This window comes from Rhopalosiphum maidis, chromosome 4 (genome assembly GCF_003676215.2).
Source record: "Rhopalosiphum maidis isolate BTI-1 chromosome 4, ASM367621v3, whole genome shotgun sequence".
In the NCBI taxonomy this organism is placed as follows: Eukaryota; Metazoa; Arthropoda; class Insecta; order Hemiptera; family Aphididae; genus Rhopalosiphum; species Rhopalosiphum maidis.
Genome location: NC_040880.1, coordinates 46950376 through 46968300, shown reverse-complemented (window position 1 = coordinate 46968300; position 17925 = coordinate 46950376). Strand labels below are relative to the sequence as shown.

Sequence of the window (17925 nt, the reverse complement as noted above, 5' to 3'; positions counted from 1 at the left end):
CCAACGTACCTACCAATTAAATTAAAATCATTCGGATCAAATTACTAAAATGTCTTTGTGGCGTTCAAAAAAAAAAAAAATAGTGGGGTTTAGTGTATTTTTATAAAAATTTACAAAGGTAAAGGTACGATCAACATTTTTATATTATCTCAAATTGTATTTGTGTCACAGTATTCGCGTTATATCCATAAATATATTATTAAGATTTTCTTATAGGTATCTATATAGTTTTTAAATACGTCTATAGTGATACCCATCATTGTTAATTACTCGTTTTACATTTGAGTAAATTCGAGACAACTATTCGACTGAGGGACATATGATAATTAGCAATACAATGTTTATTGGAAGTATAGTCAACTTGCATTATAAAAAATTTCAAAGAAACGATAATTTCGTTAGTGACATCGACATTTTTATCATAAAAAATTATATCCCGAGTTGGCTGTACTTAAATGTATAAGAACATTCCATTAAAAATTTAATGTTGGTCTAATAGTATGTATATTGTACTTATAACTGCATCATTGGCCGATTTTAAAACAATTTGCGGATATAATTTTAGTATGATGTTTGTACTTTAAACGTTTTTAATATTCTTAATTGTTTACTATCTAAATGATTAATCCGTTCGGCGTTTACATTTAAAAGTAATATTAGGTGACAGCTAGGTGTGTTCTAAAATTATAGCTACTATAAAAATAAACACCAATGGTCAATGGTCATTTCTGACGCTTTGTATTCATTAAAATTAAATATATACATATTATACGTAGAAAATATTATGGTTTATACAATTAACACCACATGTGGTAAACGAGACGCATTTTATAATATGCTGATTATGTAAAATGTGTCAATACATAAACATAATATGTACCTACCTCAATACTTTCTTGTTTATGTCTATACGATTCAGCGCCTCAGCGGGATTTAGTTTACATTTGAACGTGTTTCCATTCACAGTAAATAGAGTAGATTGTAAGATGCATAAATTATGGAGTATAAACTATACTTCTATTTTATATGTATATTTAAAATTCAGACATTTAATACATAACGAGTTGTCGTCTTGTCGAGATGAGAGTTTTAAAGTAGTTCAGTAAAATTGAATTGGATAGTACTTATATACTTAGAAGTTATAACTTACAACTATATGACTATTTTATACGAAAAAAAATTGTATTTAGATAAATTTGATCTAATCTAAAACACAAAAAATGAAAATATCCATGATAAATAATAAAATAATAAGAACTATTCAGGTAATTAGGTAAATGTATTATATATTTATAATTGGTATTCGAAGAAAAACACACCAATTTATAAATAAATAAATAAATGAGAATTTTTCATCCAAATGTCTAAACATAGATTTTATAGATAACGCCCAATATAATATCGCCGTTATTATATTATGTAATATACAATATTTGTATTATTAGGTATACCTACTTATTATGTTTAGTATAGTTTGTACAACACATTGAGCATCCAAATATCTATTTCCACCGCCACTAATATCATTTTAATTTTACCTGAAACTTTATTGATTCTGCAAAATTTACTATATGATGTGTTTAACAATAGACATTGATCAGCCGAGTGTGACAATAATTTGAAATTCATTGATTGTTCGAATGATTGGTATTGTATTATTATAGCAGCTATATATAGGTGCCGGCGCCGAGTGTCGCCGACATAGCCGGTTCGCTTAAAAATTCAAAAATACCCTTCTAGGCCTTCTATAATAGTCTTGACCTACTGTGAAGAACCTCTCATAACAGATTTTAAGAAACGGCATCTGAACAGTAGACACAGTACATGTCATCCCTGACCCATTATATTCATTTTGTCTGATACTCGCGAATCGCGGTAGTTAAAGATCTGCACTTTTTATTTCAACAAGACTGGAGACTCAAGTCTGAATATAATAGAGATTAGACTGATCAAAGGTATAACCAATAATAAACGATTTACAAAAACGTCTTTTAATACATTTTAACATTTTAGAATAAAATACCATTTAATAATTGTATAATTAAATATTGATTTATATGGTAGTAATTTTAGTACTAAGACCTAAAGAGTATAGATTAACTGTAATCGTAGACTTGTAGCATCAGGTTGTAGTATAATAGTGAATAGGGGTTGGTACATCAAGGGGGGAGTAGAATGCATTTCCATTTTAAAAATGGGCACCATAACATTTTTCTTAAAACAACTTAAAAATAAAATTTCAGTAATTAAAAAATATAATAATTGACAAATGTAATATTAATAATGTAGAGTAAACAATCATCATAATCTGAGATCTTATCATTTTTAGCCAAAGGACTAAAAGAGTTTTATTCATTGTTGAGCTTAGTTTATTCAGTTGTTGTCATTATTTGTAAGACGTGACTACATGAGTACATAAAACTATAAAAGGTTAAACATTGGCTTAGAAAGTTGGATTAGAAGCATCTATGCAACATTGCAATAACATCTGTTTATAAATCCGAAGTAGGAAGCGATCTTGCCAATCATAAATCAGTGGTACTCTAACTAGTAACTATACACCAATCTCAAAATATTCCGAAATCCAAACATTCTGTTGATATGACCTTTATATATTATATTAGATATTTAGGTACTGATATAATCCTAAATAATTTCGTATACTCAATAGGTACTTACCACAATAAATCAATGCAAAATAGATCTTCTTTACAGCTTTACAGTACCTACCAAATGTGAACTCCTGGACGTTAAAAAACCCCTGTTGCTAATACAATTTATAATTGAAGAATTCTTAATAAGTTTCAAAATAATACAAAAGTCGATTTGTTTTACACATTTTTAATGAATACATTTTATAAAATATACTTCTGTTATTATTATGTTCAATTATTTCTCGTATATTAATTATTTCGTCGATGAATAAAAAGAGTTTATCTTTATTGTTATTTGTGAGAATATCCCTAACGTACAGAATACTGCTTTCTACAGACTATAAAATCATTAAAATCTACGAAATTTAGAACCGATAGCGGTTGCCAAGTCATGTAAAAATAAATAAATATTATTTTATTGGTAGCACCACATATAGCGCCATCTCTCGGTCCAGAACACACCCGTTGTAACTATATTCAGAATTAATTTCAAGAACCTCTTAAATCTCTATCATCAGTCTGAAATAGAACTTGTGTAAGCACTTTATGCAGTACTGTCATATATAAATTAAATTTTCAAGTTATAAATTTCACTCGGAAGATAGAAAATCATTTTTATTTTTTTTTTTATATTATGAATGTAAGGTATAATGTCATATTAATTAGTATTTACTATTTATTTTCTTATACTTTTATTTTTCTAATACCTTGTATTTTATATTATTTTATATCTAATGAATTATAAATCATTGTAAATTGTGAAAACTTACGAATTAGGAAATAGCCAAAGCCCAATAGGTGTATCGTACACAGGATAATAGGAACTTAAATATCATCGATCGAACGTTGAACCTTAATTTTTAAATAGCAAATTCAATAATTTATATTATATTATTATACCTAATATTATGTTTGTTTAAATTAAAGTTAAAAGCAGCGGCTGTATGCGATTAATATTTTATATTCTGTGACGAGCCACAGAAAACAATAACGATGATTAGGCACAATTTTTTTGATTGGACAGCTATTCGCAGTTTCAATCGCACGATTTTGATGGCGAGATAGCCAAAATTGCGGATTTGATTGAGACAACTCGAATGGAGAAAAAATCAACACGACCGTCGTGTGATGTGTAGGTATAAGTTATAAGTAGATATATCTATATAAACTTATGCAGTATTGCAGTAACCTACAGTATTGATCTTTAAGGTTATAATGGTTGTATAATATGTTATAAATGATAATATGAGCAGTGAGCGCAGCTTTTTTTCGGCGAATTCTGTTAATGATTTTCTATTTTTTTTCACTCTTGAGACTCGACATAAAATCATAGGACGCCAATAATATACAATACGAAATAGACCGTCACCACGAATTGCTTAGTACTCGGGGTCGGGTCAAGCGACCCCGTGAACTCATCGAAAAATATAATATATTATAATTTATAATGTACACAGCAATGTAAGTACACATCACGTATCGTAATCACATAGTCATAACACATTAATACACACACACACACACACACATATATATATATATACTAAAAGTCATCGCGATGCCGTTGATCATAATAAATATTATAATATTATTTAAATCCGCACACGTTTTTGAAGTCTATATATAAGACAATGCGATATAGGCATATTAAAACTTTCATCTGTTTATTACCTTAAGTTCGGTTATTTGGTTTTTTGGTTTTGTTTCACATCCGATCATAGTGAGAATTCAGAGGTTGATCTAGAAATGGAAAATTTGTAGGGGAGGTACTAGGAAGCAAGGCTGAACATAATTCTGAGAGCATAACGTCTATATAGAGCATTATAGTGGGTTTCAGCCCCATACATCCCTTATATTATGAGCCCGAATAAAATCAAACACGTTTCTATAGTTCTATGCATGAATTATCGGTACAAATAAATGGTAAAATAATAGTTACTTAGGTACCTAAATATTCAATGCTGCAGTTTTGTGAACATTTCACAGCATAACTATGTATACTATTACAATCAGTATCGATTAGCGTAGGGTGTGTGTGAGAGAATTTAAAAACCCTGTGGAATATCAAAACTTGTTTAACAGAAATTTTCATCTAATCTTTTTTTAATTATTCTGTGATATATTGGTTTTCGCAATCAGATGGTCTTCAACCGGTGGGTCGTGACCCATTTTTGGGTCACATAAGCTTTAAAATTGGATCGCGATAAGTCTTATTTTTAGAAATTTTTACCAATTTTAGCTTTTTACAAAGCTTACGTAAGTCACGAAAAATGTAGGCCTAAAAAAGTGGGTCGTAAGTCCAAAAAGGTTGAAGAACACTGGTCGCAATGATAGAAAAAATATATTACACTATTTAATGTCTTTTAAGTTGGCACTAGCATTTTATAGCAATACTAAACAAAAAATAGCTAGAGATTTGCTAAATCATTTTTTGAAGTTTTCTAGATCCCCTAAACTTTGCAGAATTACAAGCTTGTTAGTATATTATCACACCATAGGTCCATAGCAGGCACGCAGACGCATTGTTTAATTTCAAAAAAATAAGTGTTGAATTATTCTAACGAATTTGGTAGGTTTTGCTAGGACACTTGTTGCCTTAGTGAAATGTTTCAAATTTGACGTCGACACTGGCATATTATCTAATTCGACATAATAATATGATATAAAAACCCAGAAACTTAGAGTAAAATATTGCATGTAAATATTAGATTAGTAATTCTCTTTTATGTTTTCGTAACATTTTGATGGTAATTCAAATATTTTATATACATTTAAGAAATGTATAATATTTATTATTTATGTATGATTAAATATTAATTGATAAAGAGTTCACAGTTACTTTGTTTGATTTACCATCAAGGTACTTTTCTAAAACTACAATAATAAAATACCACTAACACACTTTATATAATATTAATTATTAATATTTAATAACATAAATACTTATTATGTTAAAAGAAATATTTAATATTACTACAGTTATAATCAATATTATTATTACTTATTATATATTTTAGAATAAATTATAGGTATATCTACTATATCTATATAACGTTATACAATACGTCAATAACCAGAGACATATTTAGGAATTTTGAGCCCCAGGTAAGGAAAATCTAGGTACCGTATTATATCAAAATGCTCTCCAAAATTCAAAATTTACCACCCGGTGGCCGGGCCCCAAGTCTCCCCCCCCCTACTGCATCCCTAAATATGTCTCTCAGTCACTGTCAATAGCCAATAGGTACATATTTTATATTGTGTTGTTATCATTATTTATTCTTTTAAACAAAATATAAAATAAGAAAAATCGGTAAAATTCTCTTCGAACTCCCTAAAAATAAATTTTAGGATCGCTACTGCATACAACAATTTAACAGCTAAATCTATAGATGTCATACGACATTATAATAAACGGTGTGTTTACACTTTCCTAATTCCTATACATAGTATTGCACTTAATAATTGATGGTACCATTGGTACTTACGTATTACGAACGGTAATATATATAATATAAACAGTATAATGTATAGGTATTATAGTGTAATATATTATTTTTAAACCTTCTGCCACTATCTACTAGCTACCTAGTATATAAGAATGTTAGCCGTGTGAAATGTACTATGTACATGCTACATACAGTATGTAGTGACTATAGTAGATTATACACAAGTGACAATATACACATTATGACATGTCAATATAATATAATAGTTATACAATTTTGTATGGGTATTGCGTATTAAAATTATTTATTATATACGAAAAGATTCATCACAAAACCAAAAAATCAAAAATATTACAAAATAAGTTTCACTGTTTCGGCATTTGAAAACGTCTCGCAATAATATATTATAAGTATTATAAGCAGTCATACCCGCGTGTGACGTACCTGATAGCTATGCTATTGCGTATATGTTCACACCTAAATATTGGTAACGATGGTTGGCCAATAGATCTTTGCAACGACGAGGGTGTACGGATTTACGCAAGTCCCGAGAACATAATAATAAAATACGCGAGTTTATATTTATATTTATATATTGTATTATTAATCACAGAGAAAAGATGAAAGAATAAAGAATAACAAAAAAACAACAAAATACGATTACATCACAGCCGCACTATTATTAAATCCAACAAAATTCCCGAGGAGCTCGCGACCCCTTCCCGACAGGGAGGAGAAACCAAGACTGCCCGCCCGTTACGGACTATGCCGCGATGACGAACAACCATAATACAATTCATACATATTACATGTATATATACTCACACACATAATATATATATGCACATTGCACAGTGTATAAAACCTACCCGTTGGTGACTACACAGGGCCGATCGACCTGAAGATAGCTATACGTATGTGTATATACAGGACGCTCAATGCTACACTAGCGCTTCGAGCGAATCCCGCTTGCAACGAAAGTTTCGATGACTTTCCGCCCAACTCGCTTTAACCCCGTACACCCCTCCCTCTAAAGCTATATACGAAATAGATAAGTAGCACCATAAATACGATGGATGTACTCATTCGAAATTTTATCATTTTTTATATGCATATTATATAATCATATATATATATATATATATAGAAATAATTGCGGAGTAATAATCTCATGTATACAATTTTTTTTTAAATAACATTTTTAGCAATAAAAAATTCAAATATTCAAAATATCTTTGATTATTTATGACAACAAAAAATAACCATAATTATGCTTTCCCATCAAAAAGCGTTTATTTATTATAATACAATCAAATATTTGTCTGTATAGTTACATGAAGATTGTATACCTACATAATATATTACATATATAATATAATATACAGTCAGTGGCGTAGTTACGGGGGGGGGAAGGGGGCGCAAATTCCAAGCTACGCCACTGTATATAGGTATCTATAGACTATAGGCGATGGTTGGAATTTCGGAGATACATATTTTTTACGTGGACATTCGTTGAAGCGCTTATATTATTTTGGTTTTGCTATACTATAATTTATAGTTTATATTAGTATATTATATTATTACCATTCAATACTTATTACCATAGTTGCTTTTTGTTTTTCTTCACACTGTATTACTGTACTAGTGTACTATATCATCGTATTTCATTTGAATTTCAATGACGTTATCAAAATGGCTCAAAATAATGTGATGGGACCCCCGATGAAACTGAAATTATTTAATTTCATAATTACTCAATCTACTTGTTTCTTCCTCTTACAAAAAATATAATAATAGCTACATTTATACATTGTTATTTATTATATAACTATTTATAGAAAGGAATATTGTGATTTTTTTTGATAATTGAAAAATACAGCTTTTTAAAAAGGAATCCTTATTGTTTAAAATAATAATATGAGAGATTATATATGTACTCAAACTAAGTAGTGGGAATGTTGAAATGTTGAATGTTATGTACCTATTTTTGGTATCTCAATTGTGTCTACTTTTCATCGCGGTGTAGCTTGATAATTTGAGCATATTATTATTATGATATATGATTTATGATATTATACCAAGCATAATAAATTATTATTAATGGTATTGTGGTAATATATTTTAAAAGTTTAAATGGCGCTTAATAAAAAAAATAAAAATTCAAAATTTATTATTTATAATTTGTTGTAGTATATGTTAGATATTTTATTTTGTTATTATACATATTTTTATTTGTAAATTAAGTTTACAACCACTGGTATATGTGCTGCATTGAGTGAACTATGAAAAAGTATGTGACGACGTAACGTATCAAATTAAAAAGTTATTGAGTGTTTTTTTTGCCTAGTACAGATTATTAGTATCTACTATTACGTCATCTGCAGACAAATGTGACTTTTTTAAACGAAAAAAAAGTATAGTAGTGTATAAAATTGGATGATAACAAAATATCAAATCAATTTTAGAACATATGTTCAATCATACCTACATACTTAGTAAAAAATATTATATACGACCAAATGCATTTGAAAATATATTTTATTTTATATTTGTTTAAAATTGTATTATTAATTTTGTTGTAATTATAAAAACAAGTGGTTATTTGAACTTACGGTAGTCAATAACTCAAATTAGAAAATATTATCTATATAATATATACATTATACAAGTTTAAAAAACATAAAAATAAATACATTTTTACAAAAAAGTATTCTTTCATACTATACTTATTACTTACTACTTACAGAGTTTTGAAATTATTTAAAATTGTAAACAGCTTTATATATAGATCTATTATTAAAGTTTTGTTCTCTGGACTCTTGTACTTATCTTTTTCTCCGGAATTTTATTTCGTAATTCGTAAAAGAGTTATTAACTTAACTCTTAAGATATGGAACAAATCCAGGTGTTAGAATTCAAAAAACAGTACATAATTTTCGAGACCTATACTAAATATATTTTGCCCCTTAATATTGTATAGTAAAATTCCATAAAGAACGACAATTTACACTTCAGTTGTCTGAACATTAACTCTTTCAGCATTTGTCATTGGAATGTAAACGACGTTTAACGACATGAACCTGAACAAATAAATCTATTCATAGAAAAATATATAGATATCGAATTTATCTTTGCAACCCACTGTACTTCAAATACTAAAAAACGACTTTCTTGGTTACATATATCGAATTGATCAGGATATCGGTTCATGGCAGCTCGGCCATTATAATTTCCAAGAAAATACAATACTAACCATTGTCTAAACATCAAACACTCTTCAAGCAACACATGTCTTAATCAATCACTCTATAAACTATATTCCCACAACTATATTCTCAGTTCACTTCAACATTTTGTCCAATTTCTTAACTCGTTTGGTCACCAATTTCTCATTAGTAAAAATTTCAATGCTAAACAATTCTGTAATGAGATAGGTACTGAGAATTTAAAATCTTGACTTTCAAAAGTTGTAACTATAGTTTATAGATACAATTTGCCACAAGAAACTTTCAACGAAGTCGATATTCAGAAAATTTATTCTACTAGAAAAAGGGTCTTCAAACAAAAACACACATCATTTTTAATTTTAAGATCAATACATTTTGAGCGCTAGGATGAAATAATAATAATATGATAAATATAAAAATAAATAATGATTGATAATTTGAGTAAGAAGACAGAATTTATTTCTTTGTTCTACTCAATTGGTAGTCTTTATTAATATATTTATTTTCTTAAAATTGTGTATAAAGTTTTACTTAATGCAATAATGCATAATTATAGCCTTATACCTATGTATCTATGCGTATATTACTATATTATATACTACCTATATGTATGCATTATCAATTATCATAGTTGCAATTAAAACAATAATAATAATAACTATGATTATAATACCTCAACTATAAACGCAATTAAACAAGTTTTTGTGGTTTAAATAAAAACTAATATTATTTCCTAGGGGCTAGGGTTATTATTTGGCTTAATCCAGCCCTACGCACTCTCCTAAAAATGATTTCCCGTAGATATAGGGAGTGTTCAGTAGATACCTAAGAGTATGATGTTTATTTTTGAGCTTAAAATCACTTAACATTACCTAATCATTAATTATTAGTGATTTCTCTCCTTTCCAATAGCTCCAACACTTTAGCATTCAATATATATATATATTGTATACGCAAAACAGGGTATCTATTCCGCTGAACGTTGAATAAACGTCGACAATACCATAAACATATTATATAATATAATAAACTAAGTTTGTTTATAGTTTATAGAAATATAATATATCTGTGGGGAACTCCAATACACACGCAAGATTTGAAGACTAAAAATTCCGTGGCAGAGCAGCACAGTAAAGACAATCACGCGTATCTACCAAAATATAATACCTGTAAAGGTAGTGTTGTTGTTTATCATATTATACATATACGTGCATATAGACAAACATTTTGTGACCTTTGGGATTTTTTCGTCCTTTTCGTTTCGTGACCTAAGTCGCCGTCACTTGCCGGACGGTTGAATGGTTAGTTATTGCGCCGGTTACGTGGGCAAAATCAATACTCTCATATACGGCGGCGATACTCGTCTGTTCGAAAAAGAACGCGTTATCAACTTAATTTTTTTTTAGTCGATGAAGTGGAAGCAGTCGTCTAGCTACGTGAAAATTCGTTTTTTTTTTTTAAATTAAATTATATTATTTATTACATAGTGGCTAGCAGCTATTCTGCTATGTATAATGTATAATATATTATATTATATATTTTTTTTCGCATAGTTGTATTTGCGATATTTTAAAAATAGGTTGAGGTTGGGCTTTGTTTTCTAAAAAGTCTATAAAGCCCCTCTTAAAATTAATGGAATAATAATTGTAATATTTTCCTTTTCACAAATATTATCCAAAATGTCCATAGCTAGAAAACTAAGGTATTGCAGTTACCATAGCTATATTTTTAAATTGCTATAAGAACAACTTATGACTTCATGAGGAATATATAGTACCTATAACATGTTCACATTTGTAAGCATGAATAATATCAAGAAAAAAAATTTTAAGTAATTTAAAAATCTTTAAAAATATTTTAAAAATTTGTATAGAAATTTATAATATAATTAATAGTTGGATCTCGTGTATTTGTGTTATAGAAATTGGTTTGTTGTTGATAAAGTATATTATATCTAAGCTTAGCTTATAGATAGGCATACGATAGCTATTATTTCACAAAAAATTATATAAGTACCTAACACCTTTAGCATATAAACACGTAGTATATGCAATATTATAAAAAAAAAAATAATAAATTAATGAAAAATATTTTGTTATAAGTTTAAGTACTCCCCAAAAATTAGTATTAGGATAAGCCTTTCTTTATTTTTTACTACCGTTCGCCACTGATTTTAAAAATTAAGGTACTAAGAATGGAACTGTAAATTAATAGTTACCCTGTCTCTGAAGTGGAAAAAGAATACTCACACTTATTTTCGTGTCACGTGTTTGATTACTGATTACTTCATTTTTGATTAGGTAATAAATAATTAATTTATTATATAATAGATTATAAAAAAAAAATAGCAGGAAATCAAAGGGTGAGAACTGGCAAAGTACTCACTAGTAGGTATCACTCGACAATTTATTGTTAAACATATTTTATCGAACACCGAGTGAAAAATTGAAAATGTCGAGATATTATTAAGTAATGATCAAATATAATTATAACACCAAATCCTGAAGTTAAGAACGTTTCTTTCGGACACTATAAGTTCCTAAACCGCAGTAATGTCCCAATTATGTGCTCCTTTTAATTAAGGCCCTTAAAAAATGTTCCTGATTTCCGCCTATCATACACAAGGGAATTATAAATTATAATATAAATATATAATCATATAATATTAAAACGATTTTTAGAAAAAACATTGACATTTGATATCATTAGAATTTAATTAAAATAGTATCTTAAATCTAATTGGTAAAACTCCTTTATACAACCTAACTTAAAAACCATTTTTTTAAATAGTGACTGTATATTGTACTTCCTTTATTTTCAAATATTGTTAGTGACTGGTGAGAATCAAGGGAAGATTTGAGATCTAACTGGAAAAACTATGCAGCCGTAGCATCAGCTGCTAAAAATAGGCATTATGTATTTAGCTTTATTTAATGAGAAAAAACTGAATTTATTTATATAAGCAATTGATATTTTATTTTAATTATAATGTCAAAAGGGGAACATTTTTTCAGACTTCATTTTAAATTGAATTTACTTAATCTGTAAAGTATATACTGACAATTTAACTTTTGTTAATGAAAAAATATATTCTACATGATAATAATATCATCTTTATTGATGTGGAAGGGGCTGTAGATCTTTAGTTAATTATAAATCAGTTTTTTTTAAATATAAAGCTTAAATTGTAGTAATAACAAATTCAATCTCGAAACTATTTTAAATTTTTAATATTCTTAGGTCATTTTTCCTTTTACATTTGTAATTTGTTTTGTAATGCATTGAGTTTATACCTCTATCCAGTCTATTCCCTATTTACAACTATTTTAACCTTCAATAGGCTGCTTTCTGTCAACTGATCAGTAAAAATATAATTACTGATAAAGATTATCTAACTTAGTAACATTAATGTATACGTTTCATATAGTCATTCAGTTGCAACTGGCACAAATCATAAACATATATTATTATTATTGTAACAAATGCAGGAACATCTTTAACACTGGGGGCAGTCTGCTTCTGCTTCTGTACACACTAATATTCATTTAAAAAAAAGTAATTTTACTACACTATTTTTTACTTTCTTACTAATATTAGTTATTAAAAAATTAATATCGATCTTAAAACTATTAATTATTTTTATATTTACAATATATTTTTAGCCATTTAAAAACTATTCAACTTATGGGGAACAAAAATATTAAGTATTTTGGTATTACATTTTCTAGATAGTTTTTGAAAAATGTTAGTACCATAAACATTAATACAGCTAAATTTTAGTTTTATCAAGAAAAAATTTTTAATTTCCGTTTGTAACATTTTAATCACTAGAATATTTTAATTCAGTAGTTAGTTTATTAAAATAGTGGTAATCATTATAATTTATATTTATAATATTTAGTATTCACATTCTACTACGATTTGTAGTTTAGAATATAACTTTTTTTTAGACATGATAAGAGACAACAAAATATATATTATACAATACATATAATAAAATATAATATATTAATTTATCTTTACAATCAAAAATATAAATATATTACATACATATACATAAATGATTATCTAACATGATCACTGAAAAAGCCATATCTTATATATTAAGTTCCTTAATATAAGTTAAAAAAAGAGAAATTAAACTTAACCTCACATTATTTGCTCTCTATTATTTTTGCAGTCTTATTTAAACAACTAAAAAGTTGTATGTATATATAAAAAACAATTTATAATTTTTTTCTTTTAAATTAATTATTAACACATCAAGTACCAAAATGATCATTCAATGAGAAGGATTTTTAAAATAGGTTTTTTATGTATCTAAATTTACTTATTACTTAGTAGATATGTACAAAATTCTGCATTACATATTTGCTCTTAGAGTAGGTTTTGATTTCAGTCACGTGGTTTGAGGTACTAATTATCATCACGTTACACCTGAAAAAATGTATAATAACCAACATATTAAATTCCTAATATTTTAACATAAGTAAATAGCTTACAATTATTTAATTGGTATTAATAAAATAACTACTTATAAAATATTATTTTTTTTTTGTTCAGATTATTATAAAAATCAATAATAACGAATTAAAAACACTTTATAAGACAATATAAGAAATTTGAAGCAAATATTTATTTTAATTATAAATACTTTTGTTGTGCAGTATAATAATAGCAACATAAGTTATGAAAAACAAGATAAAAAATAAACCTGATATACTGATAAAAAGATATACTAAAATTTAGTGTTTTCATGCAAGGACAATGTATTTGACTGAATCACAATTATTATAGATAAAAATAAAATATAGTCTTTACAATTTTAAACATCTAGCAGTATAAATTTAAGATATAATATTATGGAGTTTTATAAGTGCACAACATAACAAACTTATGTTTATTATGTTTGTTAGTTCTCATTTAACTTTATTAATTCCTGTATTCGAATAAATTTACCTATTATTAAACTCGATAACAATATTTTCTTTTGTATGTTGGGGTAGTGTTTTTTTCGATTTTACAATTTTTTTAGCTAGTTATAAGTATTACTAAATTATATATAAACCTCTTTAATACTAAAATATTGAAAAAACATCACTATGATCAGCCCTAATCAACCTAATAACTAATTTAAGAGCAATACAATGAATCAACATTAAATTAATATTTGTAATTTATAATTAGTAACACTTGCATATTAGTTATACATTAAATAGGTATATTTTGTGGTTATATCCTAATAAATTAATATTAATTTTCAATGTGCAATTGAAAAAATGTATTAGTCAAATGCATGGGACATTTTAAAATTGTTATAGAGAATAATAAACTGGTGTGAAATATGAACAAAAAATGTAATATTATTTTCAATGCCTTCAATTTAGTTAATAACAGTTCAAAAGATGATAAAAATTTAAAAAAAAAACATAAAACCACAATTCTCTATACTTTAGCTATGAAGTTGTAACTTACTGTTATATTATATACATTATTCAGCATAAACAATAAAATGTTGGTGATCAACATCTGGTATTTCTACATTAACATACTGTTGATTTAAATCTTCTGGTACCGGATTTATTGACCGATTTGAACTAGGTCTTGGTCGTGACATATGTCTACTATAAAATAATTTTTGTCAGTCTTTACATTTGAATTATTACATAAACAAATTAATAATTATAATACATACTTTGCTTTTGCATGTGTTAATATATGAGACTTCAAGTTAGTCGATTGGGCAAACTTTTTATTACATGCATCAAATGGACACACATATGGTCGGTCACCTGTGTGTATCCTTACATGTGTTCTGAGATTGAAGTCTAATGAAAACCTTTTACCACAGCCTTCAAAAGTACACTGAAAAAGTATATAATTCAATAAATAAATGAATAGGTTTATTTAAATTGTCTAGTATACCTGAAAAGGTTTCTCTCCAGTATGTACTAATTGATGGCGTTTAAGTTTTGAACTCTCAACAAACGCCTTACCACACTCAGCACACACATGAACACGTGGTCCATGAGTATGCAAATGCTTTCGCATAGCTGAGTTATCGCGGAACATTTTTGAGCAGTTTTTATTAGGGCACGCAATGGTACGGTCCATCATTTCTGAAGTATAAGATTTTTTAACTTTTGACTTATGACTCGGTCTATAAATGTCATATTATCATAAGGTTAACTAGTATAAATAAAATATGTTATTAGAATATTCAATTTTAATTGAACATACCTTGCAAAGTCTGAGAGTTGTTTTGGATCACTAAGGTTTATTTGAGGTATTTCTTCAGAAATTGTTTGCTCAGTCATATATTCTTCATAATCAGGATCTGGATCAGGTTCGGGGTTGCTAACTTCTTCTAAAATGTAATCTATATTATGTTAAAGAATTATTTTATTTTTTGATCATCTTGAAATAATCGAACAAAATTAACATAATATAATGCATTATACTATATTGAGTGATAATAATTTATACCATCATCTGTTCCGGAAGCCCACATAGTTACAGAAAATTCTCCTTCTAATGTTCGAATTTGAACTTGCTTTTGTTCCCATTTTCTTGGTCGACCAAGTGGTACTGGTTCAGGTGGTGATGGAACATTAGTTTGAGTTAAATAATGATCTTCTGTATTTTCTTTTTTAAACCTAAAAATAAAAACAATGAAAATTAACAACAATTTCTAATAAGCCTTTCACAATTTTGAAAAAAAATATACATTGTTAAAATAATTTATGATTAATATTTGTAAATTTTGCAAACATTTTTTTCACATAATTACATTGTAATAATGTACCTATCTAATACTTTGTTAAATTTTAAGTGGCATTTATTTGGTAATCCATAGTAGGTCTACCCAAAATGTATATAAAAATTCCTTATCATAATTTCAATAATTCTAATTAAAGCTGATGTCTGCTAAATGACTAACCATTAAACATGATATAAGATGCACATACAGGGGGTTTAAGATAGGGGTCAGCAAGTAATTTCTATTGAAGTCTGGAAGATTAAAATAATAATAAATGAGGGCCGGACAAAATTTTTTTTTATCAAAACTTTATAATAAATAAATTACACAATTTAATTGAAATATTCTGATGGTCCAGTTTTCCGCCAGTTGATTTAAGACTTTAAATGTTCCTGAAGTTAATTATAAAATATAAAGGTACCTTTTAATTTGTAAAATATGTCTTAATTTAATATAAAAATTGTATTTCCCTATACTGGTAAACAAATAATATAATATTTAAACTTAAATTACCATTTACACTTAACTCAAAGATTAATAACAAATGCTATTATTATTCTTGAGTTCATTTCATATTAATCAATGATGTATTAGTAAACACAAGAAGTTGTTAACAAGTCAACTTTAAGTAAACATTGGCAAGAGTGAACAGACGCACATACTAAATATAGTGTCCTATATATATTTTACATTGATAAAAATGTTGTTTTGTGAAACATTCTTGAAATATATCACTTTAGTTTAACAATAGAAAACCTACACAGGACCAACAGGGACTTAATGATTTTGAATACATTCAGTATTAACCGTATGAACTACAGAAGAAGTTTGGAGACTATTCGCAGTATAGTATACACACTGATGATGGTAACAGTCAACCGCTGGTTTGTTTATATACAAGCAGTTTACCTGGACGGTCCTGGGCTTTCAGGCTGAGCATACAGCTCTTGGGGTACGACGCTCTCGTAAACGTAAGTGAGCTGACCATCATCCATATCTTGATGGTGAGGATGGTGGTGCTGATGGTGGTTGTGGTGCTGGTGCTGATGATGACCCGCCTGTAATAGCATAGTGGTGTTGTCGTTTTTCGTCAGCCCTTGGACAGGCGTCATAATTATTTGCCGACCATTCTGGTCAACCACAGTCTCGACGATTTCGCACGGCATCTCTACCGGTATTTGCTCAGTTAATTTCAGATCGTCGTCTTCGTCGTCTTCGGTTTTCATGTAATCTGCCGGCGACGCCATTTTGTTTGTTATTGTTTATAGTACAAAAAAAATATGTCGCACGCACGTCCGAGCAATGTACGCGCGAGGAAAATGGCGACCGTCGAGCGTGCGCGTGTGTGCGTAGATGGTTGACAGACGGACGGGTAGTCGAACGACGCCATTTAATGCGGGAACAAAGTAATTTACGGACAGATGGCAGAGTATAGCGGTGCATAATAATGCGTATCCGGCAGCAGTGCTGCTAACCAAACGGGTGATTCCGCGTCCATGAGCGTTATCAAAATTGTGCGCGATCGTGAACTGCATCACTGATCACTGTGATAGGCGGTAGCTCCCTCTAGCGCAGTATTGGTTTCTGCCGTTATTGGTTAGGTAGTTAAGTAATATTTAATAAATACTGAGCAGTGAACAGTGAAAACTGAAGCGGTTACGCTGTATCGCTTTGTCCGTTCGTCGCGCTGGTAACTGCTTAATAACCGATGCTTTGTTTTTGTTAACTATAAAAGAAATAATCACTAATAAATTAGCTATTAACTATTAAGACGGTTAGACGCCGTTACGCCGGATTATGATGCTGCTCTCTTTGGAAATTGACTGGTTTTTTAA

At 28.3% G+C, this 17925-nt stretch overlaps 2 protein-coding genes across 3 annotated transcripts in view; both read right to left on the bottom strand.

Annotated features, from left to right (window-relative positions):
- LOC113558865 (BTB/POZ domain-containing protein 2-like) overlaps window positions 1-6948 on the bottom strand; it is a 46078-nt gene extending 39130 nt beyond the window's left edge. The window contains exon 1 of the mRNA XM_026964442.1: window positions 6548-6948. The gene's annotated coding sequence lies outside the window, so the exon portion shown is untranslated. The remainder of the gene's footprint in view (window positions 1-6547) is intronic.
- A 6697-nt stretch (window positions 6949-13645) lies between these two features.
- LOC113556867 (transcriptional repressor protein YY1-like) lies at window positions 13646-17448 on the bottom strand. Of its 2 annotated transcripts, none has more exons than XM_026962069.1 (7): window positions 17000-17448; window positions 15817-15986; window positions 15571-15697; window positions 15256-15490; window positions 15026-15195; window positions 14806-14954; window positions 13646-13767 (listed from the first exon to the last, which is right to left on the bottom strand). In XM_026962069.1, exons 1-6 carry the CDS (start codon window positions 17335-17337, stop codon window positions 14822-14824), a joined length of 1173 nt encoding a protein of 390 aa, XP_026817870.1. In that variant the 5' UTR covers window positions 17338-17448; the 3' UTR covers window positions 13646-13767; window positions 14806-14821. The 2 variants fall into 2 exon arrangements, with proteins under 2 accessions (XP_026817870.1, XP_026817869.1); XM_026962068.1 differs by having other exon boundaries at window positions 15571-15709; window positions 17000-17446.
- Between the last annotated feature and the right edge of the window lie 477 nt (window positions 17449-17925).

Bases quoted from the DNA above. Each gene is read 5' to 3' on its own strand.
- LOC113556867 (XM_026962068.1), bottom strand. From the start codon at position 17,337: ATGGCGTCGCCGGCAGATTACATGAAAACCGAAGACGACGAAGACGAC. The intron at 15,987-16,999 runs GTAAACTGCTTG...TTTTATTTTTAG, and splicing joins GAAAGCCCAGGACCGTCCAG to GTTTAAAAAAGAAAATACAG. The intron at 15,196-15,255 runs GTATACTAGACA...ATACTTTTTCAG, and splicing joins CTGGAGAGAAACCTTTTCAG to TGTACTTTTGAAGGCTGTGG.